This window comes from Chiloscyllium plagiosum, unplaced genomic scaffold (assembly GCF_037043375.1).
Source record: "Chiloscyllium plagiosum isolate Xiang-an unplaced genomic scaffold, Cpla_swu_hap1 HiC_scaffold_30, whole genome shotgun sequence".
Classification (NCBI taxonomy): Eukaryota; Metazoa; Chordata; class Chondrichthyes; order Orectolobiformes; family Hemiscylliidae; genus Chiloscyllium; species Chiloscyllium plagiosum.
Genome location: NW_028270168.1, coordinates 39,230,758 through 39,251,174, shown reverse-complemented (window position 1 = coordinate 39,251,174; position 20,417 = coordinate 39,230,758). Strand labels below are relative to the sequence as shown.

The window sequence follows — 20,417 nt, the reverse complement described above, 5'->3', positions numbered from 1 at the left end:
ATAGTTCAGGAAAGACACCATTGGTGGGAGGCATCCTAACAATAATCACAATGTAGACCAAAGTGTACAAGAAAAAAAATATTTGTGCTTGTGTTAAAGATATAGAATTAATGATTTTAATGTACATATTAACTGGAAAATCAGTTTGGTAGTAGTAGCCTGGATGAGAAGTTCATAGAATGCTTTCTTAGAACATCATATTTATAGACCAGATTATATCAGTATTATGTAATTTGATAAGATACGTTGATGACCACAAAGTTATAAGGTAGCAGCGACCCTATTTTGAATATTATATCCAATTTGAAAGGAACAAGAATGTGTCTGAGACGAGTATTATAAACTTAAATAAGCACTACTATTTGGCATGAAAGCTGAGCTGGCTGAAGTGAACTGCCATACTAAGTTAGAAGATGGATCAATGGAGACTTTATGGAAAATATTTAAGGCGATAGTTTAAAATACTCAAAACAAGTGAATGCTTACTATAAAGAAGCATTCTAAATGGAGGATTCACTGTCTGTGGTGAACTAAAGAACTTCTGGAAAGTATTAAACTTAGTGAAAAGCATATAACTGCAAAGCTATATGGCAAATGATTGGTCAAAGTATTTTTTACAAAGGCAAAGAGTGACTAAAACGTTAATCGAGGGTAGAAATTAATGGGAAAGGAAGATACTTAGGAATTTAAAAACAGATATCAAGCACTCTTATAGGCACTTAAAGAGAAAAAGTGAAGGTAAAATGAGTGTTGATATTCGAGAGAGTTAGAATGCGCTGTTATAGAAGATAATGAAGAAATGACAAATGAAATGAACAAACATTTTGCTTCTGTCTTCGCTATACAAGATACAAAAAGTTTTTTTAAAATTCATTCACAGGATGAGTGCATCACTGGTCAGGCCAGCATTTATTGCCCATCCCTAATTGTTAAGGGTCAACCATGTTGGTGTTGGTCTGGAGTTACATGTAGGCCATACCAGGTAAGGATGACCATTTCCTTCCCTAAAGGACATGGGTTTTTTCCTGATAATTGACAATGGATTCAATGTCATCATTAGACTCAATGGATTCAATGTCATCATCATTGTGGGCGGCACGGTGGCACAGTGGTTAGCACTGCTGCCTCACAGCGCCTGAGACCCGGGTTCAATTCCCGCCTCAGGCGACTGACTGTGTGGAGTTTGCACGTTCTCCCCGTGTCTGCGTGGGTTTCCTCCGGGTGCTCCGGTTTCCTCCCACAGTCCAAAAGATGTGCAGGGTCAGGTGAATTGGCCATGCTAAATTGCCCGTAGTGTTAGGTAGGGGGTAAATGTAGGGGTATGGGTGGGTTTCGCTTCGGCGGGTCGGTGTGGACTTGTTGGGCCGAAGGGCCTGTTTCCACACTGTAATGTAATCTAATCACTCTTATTTCCAGATATTTATTGAATTCAAATCCCATGACGCAATTCAAACCCAGCTCACCACAACATTGCCGGGGTCTCCGGATTAGTAATCCAGTGATAATCCTACTAGGCCGTTACCTCCCCTAAAAGATTCCAGTAATAGCTGTAAATCAGGAAGCATAAAGAAAAGTGGGAATCAGAGAAATTACAATCGTAAGGGGAATGATATTCGGCAAACTGACAGAGCTGTAGACTGACAAATTTTCCAGTTCAGATGGACTTCATCCAAAGCTCTTCTTCAAGGTTTCCAGTGAAATAGTGGATACATTGGTGTTAATTTTCCAAAATTCCCTTGGCTCAGGAAAGCTTCCATCAGACTGGAATGTACCTTTTCAAGAAGGGAGGGAGGTAGAAAACGAGAATTTAGAGGTCAGTCAGCTTAGATATCCATTATGGAGAAACTGTGAAAATCAATTGTTAAAGAGATTTTTGCTTCCTAACTAGAAAAACACAAGATAATCAGGAAGATCAGTATAGTTTCATCACAGGGAAATTATGGTCAACTAATTTATTGGAGGTCTTCAGAAGAGTGCCATGTGTTATGGATAAAAGGGGGCAGTTCCAGATCTCATTTGACAAATTGCCACAGCTAAGGTTATTGTGGAAAATGAAAGCATATTAGCATGGATAGAAGACTGGCTAGTTGTCAGAAAACAGATTCTGGATTAGAGATGCTGGAAAAGCACAGCAGTTCAGGCAGCATCCGAGGAGCAGTAAAATCAACATTTCAGGCAAAAGTCCTTCATCAGGAATACGGGCAGAGTGCCTGAAGGGTGGGATAAATGGCTTACTCCAGTTCCTGTGCTGCTGCATTACCAGATTCTGTGACTCATGGAAATTTTCAGTTAAAGTAAAGTTTCAGGATTATACTTCCTGCCATGGTTTTTACAAAACCTGTCAGATATGAACATTACTATTTAAAGTTCCAAACTCTGATCTTAGCTCTCTTCTAAAACATGATGATTCAAATGTTTATATTCTAGAAATGATCAGACTAGTTTATGCAATCTCTCAGGGTGTAACCTTCACTTCACTCCCTGTACTCTTGTGCTATTACCTCCAGGACCTATTGGATCCTATCTTTGCCTGCTCCTAATTTTCACCTGCAGCCCCTCAGTGATCTCACCTGAAATCACAAGGTTAGTTTGCATACAGAACAATCACACTCTGCTTTACCTCAATACTGCTTCTTGTGACTCCTTCACTGTTGCTAAAGTATCAAACTGATTATCTGACATCGCTCAATATTTGAAAGACTGAAATCTTTACTTTGGTCTGCACTCCGAATACTGTTTTGTAGACAGTTCATCGCTCTCTACGGTAATAGTCTGAGACTATGTCAGTCTGTTTGCCAATTCATCTTACATCTCATCCTGAGATGAACTTTTCACTTTATGTTCATGCGACCACAAAGGGCACCTGTTGCCACCTTTGCAACATTGCCCAACTATGCCCCATCCCAACTTATTGGCAGCTAAAACCACAATCTATGACTTAGCTACCTCTGGATTCTACCATTCCAATGCTCCTATGGCTGGTCTCCCACTTTCTACGTGTTCTTTCTAATCATGAGGTCTTCCAAAACCTAGATGCTCATGCGTAACTTGCAGAAAGTCTCATTCCCCCATCAACCATGTGCCCACTGTCCTACATTGTCAAGTGATGCCTGGAGTTTAAAATTCACAAGGAGAAATTGAGGACTGCAGATGCTGAGTATCAGAGCTTAAAGTTTAAAGTTCACAACCTTGTTTTCAAATCCCTCCATGTCTTCACCTCTCCCTATCTCTGCCATCTCCTCCAGTACCGGACTCGCTGAGATATCTGTGTTTCCTCTGATTTTTTTCTCTAACTTCTTGAGCATTCTCAATTATTAATGTACCACAGGGATGTGTGCTTTCAGTTGTCTTGGTCTCAAGTTCCGAAAATTTCTCTCTACACCTCTTCATCTCTTTCCACCTTTAAAAAACCCCTTAAAACATATCTTGATCAATGATCTCCATGGTAGCTTGGTGTCATGTTTTGTTTTCTGATCCTCGTGTGAAGCATCTGAGGAAGTTTCATTACATTAAAGGTGTTATCTAAATAGAAGTTGCTTTTGCAGCCCTGATAACATTCTGGACAGATAGTGCTTCATTGTCTCCGAACTTCCAATATATCCTTTCTATAGTGTTGTGAAAAGGACTGCATGCAAAACTCCAGATGTAATTTAACTAGGATGCCAGACAACTTCTTTGGCTTTGTGCTATTACCATATAGATTTGAGGGCTAACATTTCACCAGCAGTTTTGATTTTGTCTGAATCTAACAAACCTTAATGATTCGTGTCTGTGCATTCTTAAAGCTCTTAGCTTCTGACTGAGGGCAAAAGCATCTGCATGAGAACATGGAAGGAGAGGGAATAATAAAAGAGTCTTAATGTAAGGTCTGGAAAAGAAGATAACACCAATTTAGTTAAGTGGTTGGTGAGTGAGGACAACCCAATCAACAGTATACATTGGGATTTTCAAAAGGGCTCTGACGAGTTGCCACACAATGATTACTCTGAGAAGTGGAGTTGTGCCGCACTGGTAGAGAAAAAAAAATCTGGATTAAATAAAAAAAAATTCTGGTCGGAAAATGTCAGCTAATAATGGTACTTGTTCAGCACGAAATCCAGTGATGAGTAGTTTCCCACAATGATTGGTGTTGAGGACCTCACACGTCAACATCTATAATAATATGAATAATGTTTTGAAAGAATTATGTGCAAGTATAAAAATGAAACAAAGGATTCTGCTAGTGTTATAATCTTGGATGTGAATGAAACAAAAGCACACAAATTACAGGCAGAAATAGGTGATTCATCCCCTTGACTCTATGCCACCTTTCAATAAAATCATCATTGATCTTTGTGTGTTTGAAATCCCACATTCCTATCTGTCCCCAGTAATCTTTGATTCCCTGCCAAACAAGCATCACATTTTGGTCCTAAGTCACACAAGCCTTTGTGAAAGAAAACAGAATTTCCTCATCTAGATTCTAAAGGGTGACATCCAATTCTAAAACTGAGCCCTCTCATTTTCAACTAACTCATTAGAGTTAGTACCCTTTACCTGGCCAAGTGGTCAAGAATATTCATGAGCATTCAATCAAATCATCCTTTGCTCCACTGAATGCCAGCGAAAATAAGTGCAGCTTGTCTAATCTTTCCTTATAAGACAACCCACTCATTTCAGGTATCATGTCCAGTAAAATTCCTCTAAACTACCTCCATTGCATTTACATTCTTCCTCAAATAAGGAGACTGAACTGTTCGCAGTCTTCAATGTGTGGTCTCAGCATTGTCCTTTATAACCAAAGCACAACATCCTTATTTGTATGTTTAGTTCCTCCCATTATAAAGAATTGTATCCCATTATCATTTCTAACTGTTTTATTTGTATAGTAACTTTTTGTAATTCATGCACTAGAATACCTAGAACTCTCTACATTTTGAAAGTTTGCAGTTATTCTCAATTTAAGTAATATTCTTTGTTTTTATATAAAGAGAACAACTTCTCATGTTTCCACATTATACTTCATCTTCCATACTTTTGCCCATTCAGTCAACTTATCTATATTATTCTTGGTATCAACTAAGAGAAAATGAGGTCTGCAGATGCTGGAAATCAGAGTTGATAGTGTGGTGCTGGAAAATCACAGCAGGTCAGGCAGCATCCGAGAAGCAGGAGAATCAACGTTTTGAGCATAAGCCCAGCATCAGGAGCGAAGCTTGTGGGCTGGGTTGGGGGGGCTGGGGGAGGGGATGCGGTGAGAGATAAATGGGAGGGGGATGGGGCTGCGGAGAAGGTAGCTGACAATGAAATAGGTAGATGAAGGTGGGGGAAAAGGTGATAGGTCAGAGAGGAGGGTGGAGCGGATAGATGAAAAAGATAATGGACAGGTTAAGAGTGCAGTGCCGAGTTGGAGGCTTGGGAATGGGATATGGTGGGGTCAGGAGAAATGAGGAAACTGCTAAAACCCACATTAATCCCGTGTGGTTGTAGGGTGAGGCATTCTTCCTCCAGGCATTGGGTGATTAGGGTTTGGCGATGGAGGAGGCCCAGCACCTGTATGTCCTTGGTGGAGTTGGAGTGGGAGTTGAAGTGTTCAGCCACATCAATATTTGGGTTTCCTCGACCATTCCAGAACCTTCTCCTGGTCTCTGGAACTGCTCAGACGCCATTAGCCATGCGGCTGCTCCAGCCATAACCGCAGCAGTGAATTATGATGTCACTTCCATCCCTACTGCCCCACAGACCGCAGTCACCGCCAACCATGACATCTCCACGATCACCGTCCAGACAACCACCTCCACGATCGTCAGGAAGACAACTGCCTCCATGACTGCCACAAGATCCACCGCTACCAGCACCAAGGTGATACCTACCTTGTATGACATTTCACCCCACAGTTGCCACCGCCACAACCATTTTCACCCCCCCAGTGATGTCACTCACCAGATCCCCTGATGACTACATTGCTGACGTGAACTCACTCACCGGAACTCAGCAGGCGACATCGCTGATGTCACGCATTACATCGTGTCCACCCCCTATAGATGTCACCGCTGCATTCACTCTTGCCCCCGTGGTGGGTGATCCCATAACCACACACACTCCAGTGACAGTCTCCACCCCCACTCCCAGCTCCAGCCCAACCAAGGTCCTTGCTCCCAGTCCAGCCGTGTCTTTAGAACATAGAACATAGAACATTACAGCGCAGTACAGGCCCTTCGGCCCTCGATGTTCCGCCAACCAGTCATACCAATCTGAAGCCCATCTAACCTACACTATTCCATGTACATCCATATGTTTGTCCAATAACAACTTAAATGTACTTAAAGTTGGCGAATCTACTACCATTGCAGGCAAAGCATTCCATACCCTTACTACTCTCTGAGTAAAGAAGCTACCTCTAATATCTGTCCTATACCTGTCACCCCTCAACTTAAAGCTATGTCCCCTCGTGCTCGCCGTCACCATACTTGGAAAAAGTTTCTCCATGTCCACCCTATCTAATCCTCTGATTATCTTATATGTCTCTATTAAGTCACCTCTCAACCTTCTTCTCTCCAACAAGAACAGCCTCAAGTCCCTCAGCCTTTCCTCGTAAGACCTCCCCTCAATACCAGGCAACATCCTAGTAAATCTCCTCTGCACCCTTTCCAAAGCTTCCACATCCTTCTTATAATGTGGTGTCCAGAACTGTACACAATATTCCAAGTGCTGCCGCACCAGAGGTTTGTACAGCTGTAGCATAACCTCATGGTTCTGGAACTTGATCCCTCTATTAATAAAAGCTAAAACACTGTATGCCTTCTTAACAGCCCTGTCAACCTGGGTGGCAACTTTAAGGATCTGTGTACCTGGACACCGAGATCTCTCTGCTCATCTACACTATCAAGAATCTTACCATTAGCCCAGTACTATGCATTCTGGTTACTCCGACCAAAGTGAATCACCTCACACTTGTCTGCATTAAACTCCATTTGCCACCTCTCAGCCCAGCTCTGCAGCTTATCTATGTCTCTCTAACCTACAACATCCTTCATCACTATCCACACTCCACCTACCTTAGTGTCATCTGCAAATTTATTAACCCACCCTTCTACGTCCTCATCCAGGTCATTTATTAAAATGACGAACAGCAGTGGACCCAACACCGACCCTAGTGGTACACCACCAGTTACTGGACTCCAGGATGAACATTTCCCATCAACCACCACCCTCTGTCTTCTTTCAGCAAGCCAATTACTGATCCAAACTGCTATATTTCCCATAATCCCATTCCTCCGCATTTTGGACAATAGCCTACTGTGGGGAACCTTATCGAACATCTTGCTAAAATCCATATACACCACATCAACCGGTTTACTCTCATCTACCTGTTTGGTCACCTTCTCAAAGAAGTCAATAAGGTTTGTGAGGCACGAACTACCCTTCACAAAACTGTGCTGACTATCCCTAATCAAATTATTCTTTTCTAGATGATTATAAATCCTATCTCTTATAACCTTTTCCAACACTTTACCAACAACTGAAGTAAGGCTCACTGGTCTATAATTACCAGGGTTGTCTCTACGCCCCTTCTTGAACAGGGGAACCACATTTGCTATTCTCCACTCTTCTGGCACTATTCCTGCAGACAATGACGATTTAAAATCAATGTCAAAGGCGTGGCAATCTCCTCCCTGGCTTCCCAGAGGATCCTAGGATAAATCCCATCCAGCCCAGGGGACTTATCTATTTTCACACTCTATTTTACTATTCCTTCAGCCTTCCCCCTTATTGAGGATGAATGTTCAGTCCTCAGTAAAGGCCTCAACTTCATCCCTCTATGCTCCTGGATTAACGAGATTGACACTCGTCGCGATTTTGAACATTTCTTTTGCCGCCTCCATCTATGGGCCCACTTTTTCAATCAAGCTCCCACCCACCCACCGAGGACCCCTTTTCCCATCTCCAACACACTCCATCCACCTGGACACCCTATGCTGGCCTGTTATCCACTCTTGATCTCTTCATTTCTAATTGTGACATAGACCACCTCAACCTGCCCACCCCCCTCACCCAATCCAACTTCCCGTCCTCACAACGTGCAGCCCTCCACTCTCTTCTCTCCAATTACAACCTCACCATCAAACCCACAGACAAGGCAGGGGACACTGTGGTAGTTTTGCACACCAATCTCTGCACTGCTGAAACCAGGCGCCAACTTGCAGGCACCTCCTCCTACTGCTCCCTTGGCCACGACCTTACCTCCCAACACCAAACCATCATCTCCCAGAGCATCCACAACCTCCTCACCTCTGGGGATTTCCCATCCACAGCCTCCAACCTCATAGTCCACATCCCTGCATCGCCCGAATCCACCTCATGCCGAAGATCTATGAACCTGAGTTCCTGGTCGATCCATTGTCTCAGCCTGCTCCTTTTCCACTGAACTCATCTCTCCATACCTTGATACTATTCTGTCCCCTTTAGTGCAGGAATTTCCCACCTTTGTTCGGGAACACCACCCATGTCCTTCACCTCTTCCAAGATTTCCGTTACCCCAGCCCACAACATCTAAACTTCCCAATGGACATCCAGTCCCTGTGCACATCTATCGGCTATGACAAAGTACTCTAAGCCCTCAGTTTCTTCTTCTCACGCTGTCCCAACCAGTACCCTTCCACTGACACCCGCATCCACCTGGCTGAACTGGTCCGTTAATAAATTTAGCAACTTCTACTTCCAATCCTCCCATTTCCTTCAAACCAAAGGGGTAGCCATGGGCACCTCCATAGGCCACAGCTATGCCTGCCTGTTTGTCAGGCATGGTGGAACAGTCCATCTTCTGCAGTTACACCTGCACCATTCCCCACTTTTTCATCTGCTACATTGATCAGCGTATCAGCGCCACCTCGTGCTCCCATGAGGAGGTTGAACAGTTCATCAACTTCACTAACACTTTTCACCCTGACCTCTAATTCACCTGGACCTTTTTGGATACCTCCTTCTCCTTCCTAGTCCTCTCCATCTCCATTTCCGGTGACCAACAAACCATGGACATCGACAATAAACCCATCAAATCCCATAGCTGCCTGGACTACACCTCCTCCCACCCTGCCTCCTGTAAAAACACCATCCCTTATTCCCAACTCCTCTGCAACCACCACATCTTTTCCCAGGATGACCAATTCCACCATAGAAAATCCCAGATGGCCTCTTTCTTCAAAGACTGCAATTTCCTTTCTCATGTGGTCGACAATGCCCTCCAGTGCATTGCCTCCATTTTCTGCACCTTCCTCCTTGAACCCCAATCCTCCCAATGCAACAAGTACCGAATCTCCTTGGTCCTCACTTTTCACTCAACCAACTTCCGTTTTCATCACATCATCCCCCACCACTTCTGCCACCTACAAACAGACCCCACCACTAAGGGTATATTTCCCTCCCGACCCCTATCAGCATTTCGGAGAGACCATTCCCTCCATGACGCCCTTGTCAGATTTATGCCCCCCATCAGCCCACACCCCACTCCTGGCATCTTCCCCTATCACTCAGTGCAAAAACTGCACCCACACCTCCCCCTTCACCTCTGTCCAAGGCCCCAAAGGACCCTTTCACATCCAACAGAAACTTACCAGTACTTTCACAAATGTCATCTACTGTAACTGTTCCGCCCAATGTGATCTCCTCTACATCGGGGAGACAGGACGCCAACTTGCAGACTGTTTCAGAGAACATCTCTGGGACACCCGCACCAACCAACCCCACCATACCATGGCTGAACACTTCAACCCCCCTCTCCCACTCCACCAAGCACATGCAGGTTCTGGGCCTCCTCCTTCGCCAAACCCTCACAACCCGACACCTGGAGAAAAATGTCTCATCTTCTGCCTTGGGACCCTGCAACCACACGGGATTAATGTGGATTTCACCAGTTTCTTCATTTCCCCTCTCCCCACTTAATCCCAATCCCAAACCACCAACTCAGCACCACCCTCTTGACCTGTCCATTACCTTTCTCATCTATCCGCTCCACCCTCCACCTTCCTCTCCGACCTATCACCTTTGCCCCCACCTTCATCTACCCATTGCATTCTCGGCTACTTTACTGCCAGTCCCACACCCCCTCCCACTTATCTCTCAGCACCCCCCAGCCCACAAGCCTCGTTCCTGATACTTGGCTAATGCCCAAACATCGATTCTCCTGCTCCTTGGATGCTGCCTGATCTGCTATACATTTCCAGTGCCAAACTCTCAACTTCATTCTTGCTATGTCATCTTCACAAGACAGTCTTCGACTTATCTTTGTGTCATCTGAAACTTCAGCCACCATGTTTTCACTCCCTCCATCTGAATCATTGATCTAATCTTTGAAAAGTTGTGCACCCAGCTTAGATCCTGCAGGACTCCATGTCTCCCAAATTGCCAATATGAAACACAGCCATTCATGAAAACTCTTATTTTCTGTCTGCCCATCAGCCAAACTTCTATCTGAGCTATTTGTTACTCTCCTGTCACAAATTTCTATTTGGCCTAATAACCTTTTAAGTAGAACCTTGTCAAATTTAATATTGATGAAAGTATTATTTGCATTTTTGTAGTTCTAAACCGAAACATGTTGTATATCATTCAAGGTTTGCAACTAAAGAGTAAAAAATACCCAAGTTTTATAGCTCATTATGTCCTATAGATTCACAGCTAATAACACAAAGCTGTCACTAAAATGAATAGAATATTAAGATACGTTGCTAGAATGATCCAGTGCAGTTGCTAATGTTTATAGCTTAATGCATTTGTGTTTGCATGATTTGTTCATTAGAAATATTGATGACTAAACCACAACAAGTTGTACTGTTCACCAGTTTTAAGTCTCAATATGTTTTTCCAGCAAGTGTTTTTTTTCAAAGCACTGAATAGAGTGAGTAGCCGCTAGAACTGGCACAATTTCTGTTATGAAGTCTTCGTATTTAATTATTCATGTGGACTTGGGTTTGAAGGACTATGGATACCGCCACTGGCTTTCTTTCAGAGGTAAATGAAAAGACACTGGAACATTTATTTTAACAAGGCATTGCTTGGTAGTCATATACCTTGTGATAACTGCTTGTTTACCCTGCCTGGCTTTATAACTGTCAAGCTCCAGTTTCAAATTTGGATATTCTTTGTGGTAGTTGGTAACCTCCTTGCTGAAAGAAAGGAGCTTCCCAACTTAGCTTTCCTGTTTCAGTGACAATCCTTTTTGTGAACCTACTGAATTGGAGTTGCTCACTTGCAGTGCGTGAAATAATCCTAGGGGAGTTACTTTTTCAAAGATCTGAGAGCGACCTGCCTAGGTTTGGTGACACCTAACTACATACATCAAATGACCAGGCTGGCAGCCATCTGAATGTTCCCAGATCTTACTCCTTCAAGAACCAATGACCATTGGCCAAAAACATGTTTTCCAAAGTGCATCTTGAGAAAGATAAAACTATTTCTTTCCTTTTCCTGGTAACAATGGGCATGTGCTTGTGTGTGTTTTGGGGTATTTAGAATGTAGATATTCATACTTTCATCCTTCAAACAGTGTATTAATCAGCTTTACATAGAGTCATAGAGATGTACAGCATGGAAACAGACCCTTCAGTCCAATTTATCCATGCCGACCAGATACCCCAACCCAATCTAGTTCCGCCAGCCAGCACCCAGCCCATATCCCTCCAAACCCTTTCTATTCATATACCCATCCAAATGCCATTTAAATGTTGCAATTGTACCAGCCTCCACCACTTCCTCTGGCAGCTCATTCCATACACGTACTACCCTCTGCGTGAAAAAGGTGCCCGTGAGGTCTCTTTTGTATCTTTCCCCTCTCACCCTCAACCTATGCCCTCTAGTTATGGACTCCCCCACCCCAGGGAAAAGACTTTGTCTATTTATTCTATCCATGCCCCTCATAATTTTGTAAACCTCTATAAGGTCACCCCTCAGCCTCCGACACTCCAGGGAAAACAGCCCCAGCCTGTTCAGCCTCTCCCGATGACTCAAATCCTCCAACCCTGGCAACATCGTTGTAAATCTTTTCTGAACCCTTTCAAGTTTCACAACATCTTTCCGATAGGAAGGAGACCAGAATTGCATGCAATATTCCAACAGTGGCCTAACCAATATCCTGTACAGCCGCAACATGACCTCCCAACTCCTGTACTCAATACTCTGACCAATAAAGGAAAGCATACCAAATGCCTTATTCACTATCTTATCTACCTGAGACTCCACTTTCGAGGAGCTATGAACCTGCACTTCAAGGTCTCTTTGTTCAGCAACACTCCCTAGGACCTTACCATTAAGTGCATAAATCCTGCTAAGGTTTGCTTTCCCAAAATGCAGCACCTCACATTTATCTGAATTAAACTCCACTTGCCACTTCTCAGTCCATTGGCCCATCTGGTCAAGAGTCCATTGTAATCTGAAGTAACCTTCTTCGCTGTCCACTATACCTCCAATTTTGGTGTCATCTGCAAACTTACTACTCTACTTCTTATGCTCGCATCCACATCATTTATATAAATGATGAAAAGTAGAGGACGCTGCACCGGTCCTTGTGGCACTCAACTGGTCACAGGCCTTCAGTCTGAAAAACAACCCTCCACCACCACCTTCTGTCTTCTACCTTTGAGCCAGTTCTGTATCCAAATGGCTAGTTCTCCCTGTATTTCATGAGATCTAACCTTGCTAACCAGTCTCCCATGGGGAACCTATTGTTTTCACAATAAATCAATAATGTTCATTTTTTTAAAGAAACCTGATTGTGATGATAGAAATAATACAGATTAAGTATTTAATTGGCCATATCCATAACTGCATAAAACAATCAACTTCATGTTGTGGTTAGCACAGTCATGGGACTAAAGGAAGATACAATGCACTCTCATCAATCATAAGTTCCAGTTGTTGCTATCACCATAGTACCTCTGTAAATTTGAGTTCCTGCAGCATCTCACTTAGTTTGTAGTTTGGTTTCACAATTAGATCCTACTTAGATTAACATTTACATATTAATGAACTGAAATGTGCAACCCATTCTAAAAGATGAAAGATGTATCAGCAATCTAGGTTTGTTCAATATATTGTTTCAGTTACATGACACTGTGATTTTTTGCTATAAATTCTACGTCTTATGGTCCTGCTCCACAGCTACCTGATGAAGGAGTGGCACTCCAAAAGCCAGTGCTTCCAAATAAACCTGTTGGACTATAACCAGGTGTTTCATAATTTTTAACATCATCATATATATCATTGTCTTATCACCCAACAACACTGGTGTTTTAACAGACCAAAGCAGTTAAAATATTCGCAATTGCAACGGACAATAAAGTTCATTTTAGCGCTGAAATTGAACAGTATGCACATATTTGAGAATCCAATATGTGAATCCATGCTTATGCTTCAATTTAGCATACCTTTCTTCCTCTGTTCTTGCTCATGAATTTGGTTCTTGTCTTTGATGGTGGTAAGACTTGTTGGAACTTGTTTCATTCTCAGCTGGAATCCAATTACCAAGACATAGGGCCCATTTCACAACTGCATTAGTTAAAGGGAATGCACACAATTAGCACTGTAAGTACATGAATTGGTAAACACAGGAAATTAACAAGTTTGAAATTAATTGAGGAATCCAGTGAACAAACTGATTTGAGCATTGTGTTTAATATGTGATGTCTCAGAAATTAATCCCTATGGTACTGAGTAATGTTTAGTGCCACAGGTAGGTCTCTTTGATAAGTGTGGATAATATAAGCAGAGGGGAATTTATAAACAAAGTTCACTGTAGTATCCTTGCACAAGCTCTTGGTTAAGTCTCATCTTGGACTGTGACCAGTTTTCAATCTCTTGTTTGGCAGTGATACAAAGCTCATGGCAAAGGTTCAGTGCAGAATGATTAGATTGATCCCTGATTGAAATACCCTTACACAACAATAGTCTTCAAGAGCTTTACTCAGAAAGAGCACAGATATTAGGGAGGTTTGATTGTGGTCATCAAAATACTGCAGAGAATGATCTATTTTCATGTGTTTATGTTTGAATTAAATATGTTAAGGAGAAACAGTACACATGTATATAACTTAGTTAAGTGTAGGTTACGTGCCAAGATGTTTTTCCATACTGTAAAGGTTCACTAATTTCTTATATTGAGTGTAGTTGCTTTTGAAGCATTTAAAGGGGAGTTGGGCAAGTTGCTGTCTCTGACTGAAAGTAAAGGATACAAAAAGGTGGGAGCTTCACAATGGTTGTTCTTTTCTGGATCTGAATCAGTTTGATTAGCCTTGGAAAGTTGGTGTTAATTTTGCCAAAGCACTTGCTTCTCTGAATTTGTTGAACAATTTATCTTTTCCTCTGTTCTTCCTCAGTCCTGCAAGGTTATATAACTTAGTGGATGAAAAGCATTGAAGGCAATGATGCTCAGACAGAGTTATGAGACCGTCAATGGGCCAATGATCTTTTCTTTTCCATTGATCTTGTATATTTGTATATCTCAAACAGATTTCGTTGCTCACTTGTTATTGCAATTGTATTTTACCAATAAAACTCTGAATCAGGAGTCGATACATTAGGATCATGCAATATTTTGAAATTCAAATACACTTTGAAATTTAATCTGATTTTTTTCTAATCCCATGTTAGCATGCAAGCTTTCTTAGAAGTTTGTTTGTGGGATATGGGTGTCGATGGCTGAGCCAGCATTTATTTTCCATTCCTAAATGCCCTTGAATCTCTAGTTTCCCTTGAACTGAGTGGTTTCCTAGAGCCACTTCAATGGGGCAGTGAAGAATCAGGTACGTTTCTCCATGTGTGGAGCTAGACCAGGTAAAAGTGGCAGATTTTCTTCCCAGGAGGACATTTGTGAACCAGATGGGTTTGCCATCAGGCTAGCTTCTGATTCTAGAATTGTTTTCTTGAAATCAAATTTCACCATCTGTTGCAGTGAGATTCAAACCTATTTGTTCAGAATGTTAGCCTCAGGTTCCAGATTAATGGGCAGCTTGGTGGCTCAGTGGTTAGCACTGCTGCCTCACGGTGGCAGGGACCCGGGTTCCATTCCAGTCTCGGGCAATTGTCTATATGGACTTTGCACATTCTCCCGTGTCTGCTTGGGTTTCCTCTGGGTGATCTGGTTAGGGGAATTGGCCATCTTAAATTGCCCATAGTGTCCAGGGATGTAAGGTTTAGGTGAAATGTAAAGTAGTAGGTTAGGGGAAGGGGCCTCAGTGGGATCCTGTTCGCAGGGTCTGTGTGGACTTGTTGGGTCAAATGACCTGTTTCCACACTGTAGGGATTCTATGATTCTATTAGTTCAGGGACATTATCATTTCACCTATGTCTCATGCATGTTACTCCTCAGCACCAAAAAGCAGCATTTATTAGTGACTTACATTAACTTGACTGATAAACAGAATGTCAGAAATTCAAATGGCTTGGGCACATGGTTGGTAGGAGTAATGGGAATGTTGTGAACTGGGTTTCCATACACAGTATGTTTGTGCTGGAAAGGCAATACTCACAATCATTAAGTATTGGGTGTCAGACATCACCAAATGGACCCTCTGAGATTTTACAGACCCACTGATCAAGGGCAATGAAAAATACCTGGCCTTAGGTATGAAGCTGTCACAGCTCAGTTTGGGATGGGAATTCTGGGATCAGGGATTGGAATTCCACCAAACTCCAAGGGAATGCAGAGTCATTGGTCTGGGATTGGGATCTGGCTCAGGGATCAGAACCTGGGAGAGAGATCCGCATTACCTCTTGGATCTTCCCCAGTGTTAAAGGTTGGTGTGATCCAGGCTAGAAAGGGTGTCGCACGTCCTGCCTGGCCCACTGGAGCCTCAGTAGCTCAGGTAGAATCTGAAAAATATGTGTTGGATTGATGGAATAGTTTAGAATTGTGACATTTCAAAGAATCAAATTTACCTTTAAGGTAAATCAAGCTACTCAAATCTAATAAAGGAATCAATTCCTTTTATCTTTGACCAATGATAGATATTTTTAATCAACTGTTCAGAAATGTTATTCCACACTTGGAGCAAGTGGAATAGAGTCATTCTGGCTCAGAGTTAGGGACACTACCACTGCAGAAGAAGAGCCCTGTTTTGGCTAATTTTACCGTCATTGCCTTAAGGGGGCACAGCTGGTAGTTTGAAGATTTGTAATTGCTAATATTTTACACTGTGGGAATAGCAGGTCATAATAATGATGTAAGAACACAGGTGACAGAGAGACTGAAAGAGAATGATCATGGTTTCAGCAGATTAAGACATTAATGGATAATAAACTCAGTGGTTTTTCTGAAGCAAGACTATTCAACCTGTAATAAACTATAATTTTGCAGAATGGTTGTGACGTATGACTCCTGCTTTAAAACATATAGATACACAAATTGGGAGGAGGAATAGTCCATTTGACCCTCTCTAACCTTTTCTGTGTTCAATACCTTCATGGCTGATCTGATCATGGCCTCAACTTCATATTCTCACTAACTCCCCAGTACCATTTAACTTGCTTGTTAATAAATAGGCTATCTATCTGCGCTTTAAAAATTCTCAGTCTGCCTTCACCACTCTCACTGGAAGAGATTTTCAAAGTTACGTGACTCTCCGAGAGAAAAAAAATTACCCCCTCTTGTCTCCAGGTTAATGGAAAGAGCTCTTATTTTTAAACAGTTTTCCCTAGTTCATGTCCCTCTCATAAATGGAAACTTTTTGTTTCAGCCTGGCAAGTCCTCTCAGAATCCTATATGTCTCAATACGGTCACCTCTTATTCCTCTGAACTCTGATCAATATAGATTCAGACTGTACAATATAAGATTGTCATCACAAATATTAGTTGGTTGAACCTTGTCTGGATTACTTCTAACACACTTATATCCTTTCCGAAAAACCAAAGACTAAAACTGTTCCCTGTTTTCCAGACGTGATCTCACAAATGCCTTCCACAACTATAGCAAAAAAACTATATATTCCAATTCACTTACAAAAAAAGAGATTTCATATGCTATTGCAATCATTTGCTACAAACTATGTACCCAACTGCAGGTTCGTATGTAGAACAAATAATCCTGTGGCATTCACCATGGGAGATCAGCTAGTACGAAATGAAATGTTTTTTCTGGCAGACACATAAGCCAACATTGAAACTTTATTGAAATGATTGACAAAGTGGAAAACATTGACAGCACTTCAGCTTTATAGAGAATTTTGTTGTGTCCTAGCCATCCATTTTCATGTGCCAGACTTCAGCAACAGATCTGAAATTAAGGTTTCTTCAGTTTGTTGCAGGCTTTATTATCCAGTTTTTATCAAGTTATACACACTGCATTCATCAATAATGTAACAAAGATTTCTATTTTAGAAATGTTTTGTTTGATGATAACATAAAGAAGAAGGAGAGTTTAAATTGCATTTTTCACAACTATACATTCCAAAATATTTTACATTCAAGATTATAATTATAAACATTTTGAAATGTATGAAATGCAACAATCAATGTGTGCAATGTCCCACTAAAAGCAATGTATAATTATCCAATGATTTTGTTTTGTGATGTTAGTGAAGGGATAAATATTGATCAGGACATTCAAGAGAAGTCTTCGACTCTCTGCTAGTGCCGTGGCATATATTAAATGAGAGAGAAAACAGGGCCACTGTTTAACATTTCTTCAGAAAACTGACCTGTCTGTCAATGCCTTGCTCTTTGGTGAATAGCTGGCAGAGTTATTAAACGTAAGGTGGGGGAATTAGGAACAAAGCTGGAAGAGAAACCAAGTGATTTTCATGCTGAGAGTGGTCTTTGACATCCCTTAAAGTAATGGCAGGTCAAGCCTTTTGCACTTGTGTATTTGTTTGAAAGAATGCCTAACTTTATCTTAGGAGTCAATCAGCCCACTTAGGTTGATAGGGTTAAATTATTATCTGCAAAAGAAGTTTATGAGAAATTTTAAAAAGAATGTTGAATCGACTAACATTTCTTATAGGGTATACAAGCCATGAGTAATATGCTGAAAGTAAACTTTGCACAATTTATTCCTCTAAAGGTGATGGAAGTTTGTCCAGAATTTTACTGAAGCTTGATTTACTGCCTCGACTTTGAAAACAGTGTGGGCTGGACAATGGTATAAAATGTCCCTTGTTATTGGAATAGTGCACTAAGATAAACTTTCAGACACTGAGACAAAAGCTACTGCAGGGAGCAGACCGTGTGCTAATCACACATTCTTGTGGTAAAATCAGATGTTGAGATATAGCCACTGACTCATTATCTTCTAACACCAAATATCTCAATCCATGCGTGGGCTTCAGTCCAACCCGAAGGGGGAGAGAGCCTTACCATCAGGAGCAACCGAACATTTCCTGCATTTGTCAGTGCAACGTGGGCTGTGAGACATAGGAAGCAATACAGAGCCTTATCATTGAGTCACAGAAGGAAAACAAACTCTTGGCAACATTACATAAAGCCAGTGAACTGTCAGGAGAAGCAGTAACTCTTTTTTTTCCCCCGAATGCATGACCAAGCAATTGAATAGTCAAAGAACCAGAGACAGAAGAGAAGTTGGTTACGGTCTGGAACCTTTTCCTATTCTTCTTTCCCCTGCACATTCCCAGTTTTATGAACAGTTCACTTGCAGTTGGAAGCCTTCAGAATGCTATCAAGCTACTTGTCATTTGTGAGTTGTGTTTGTGTTTTCCTGGCTGGGTCAGGGTTCAGCTCCTACAATAAAGCAACAGACAATTTAGAGAAGCACCATCATCAGATTCAGCATGGACCGTGCAGCTACACATTTCTACTTCCAGAGATTGAGAACTGTCAACCTTCCGCCGATTACCACATGTCCAACTCATTGCAAGGAGACGCTCCTCCAGTAGTGGAACCCAACCGGTCTGTAAAGCGGTTGCAGCAACTTGAGGGCATCTTGGAAAACAACACACAGTGGCTGCAAAAGGTAAGACCTATTGTTTGGAAACATTGTCCTTGTGTTACAGAACAGTTTGTTAGTTGCGTCCTGTCCATATGCTCACCTAAAACCATGTGCCTGTGCAGCAACATTTAAATTTAGGCATTCTGATGTTGTGAGTCATTTTCAAAATATTTTGAGTGTCTGCGTAGTTGGATTGATTATGTATGGATGATAGAGAGCTATAAATAAGTGCAATAAAGTAGTGCTCGGGAGATTAAAACAAAGCTTTTCACATAAGCATAAAGTGAAAATAGTCCATTCAGAAAATAGAATTGCAACATGGAAGCAGCTACAATACTAAGTTATAGAATTTTTTTAAATAGGAAGCTGTTGAAATGAAACAAAATCTAAAAGTTCAAAACTCTCCAACATGAAATATATGAGGAGATTCAAGTTTAAAGCTCACTGACATGTTAAATACTGCAAAATTATTATCCTGGTATTAGTATGTTGCCTGGAAGCGATTGAAAGATTTTAATTTATTTTATTTTAATCAAAAGTTTTCAATGATTTGTAGGTAATGTAGGTGATGCTGAAGAACTTAAACAGTTAGCTCATAGTTTGAGATATCTGTACTAGCTTTTAATGACATCCTGTTTTATTTTTATGTGTTTCTGTTATTCAGTTTCAGACAGGGCTTTGGAGTTGTTGCTGCAATCATTGGACATGCTGCCTGTCAATGCACGCAGGGTTTTTCATGTGGATATTGTTAAACCAAGAGGATTACTTAGTACACTGTTATATCTGCACATTTCTCAACTAGTTACCAAAGAATGTCATGTACCCCATTATATATTATCTGTCCTCTTGTTCTTTAGCTAACTATTCTCCATTCTGAGTATTTATTTTCTTAATTTAGTAGAACATAGTATGAGGGAAGATGATAGACAGAAGTGTTTTAAAGTATTCAGGATCCAGCTCAGTTGAGTTTTTATATTTATATTTCACTGATCAGCTTCCAGAAGTTGGGAGGACACTTCCTCACTCAAGTGTATGGCAACCTGCCACAGACTGACCACTTCAATGCAATTCTGGAATAAGCCTATTTTTGTTAGAAACCTGATACAATAAGTTCTATGTGGGGAAGCTTGTACCTTAAATGTAGGAACAAGATGCTGGAACCTGTCCTGAAAAGCATTTGTTGTTTTCAGCTTATATATTAACCCTGGTAAATAAATAACGTGTTGTCTCCACTTTGAGAGTATTTCATCATGTTTATAGGAGACAAGCATTTCAGATCAAAAGACTCACCCCTGCTCCCCTCCCCCCACCATGGTATTGCTACCTTTGAAGAGTGTCAAGTCATCCCTGAAAGTAGTAATTATTCTGCAATTGCAGAGATTCACATCAAGTGGGTAAACTGTTGATTTAGGGATCAAAAAGTCACTGTCATAAAGTTGCAGAATGTCTAATTTGGATTTCAATTAACTAGTATTGTAAAGTCTTCCTTCATGAGACAAATTTGTT

The 20,417-nt window shown here is 41.4% G+C and overlaps 1 protein-coding gene across 2 annotated transcripts in view; it reads left to right on the top strand.

The window, feature by feature from the left end:
* The window catches only part of LOC122563725 (angiopoietin-2), a 243,994-nt gene that overhangs the window by 5,446 nt on the left and 218,131 nt on the right, over positions 1–20,417 (top strand). Inside the window, exon 2 of one of the 2 annotated variants that reach the window (XM_043717869.2) lies at positions 18,030–18,935. The exons of the other annotated variant lie outside the window; for it this stretch is intronic. Within the exon in view, the coding sequence (XP_043573804.2) occupies positions 18,636–18,935 (300 nt within the window). The 5' untranslated portion in view covers positions 18,030–18,635. The remainder of the gene's footprint in view (positions 1–18,029; positions 18,936–20,417) is intronic. 2 annotated transcript variants of the gene reach the window in all.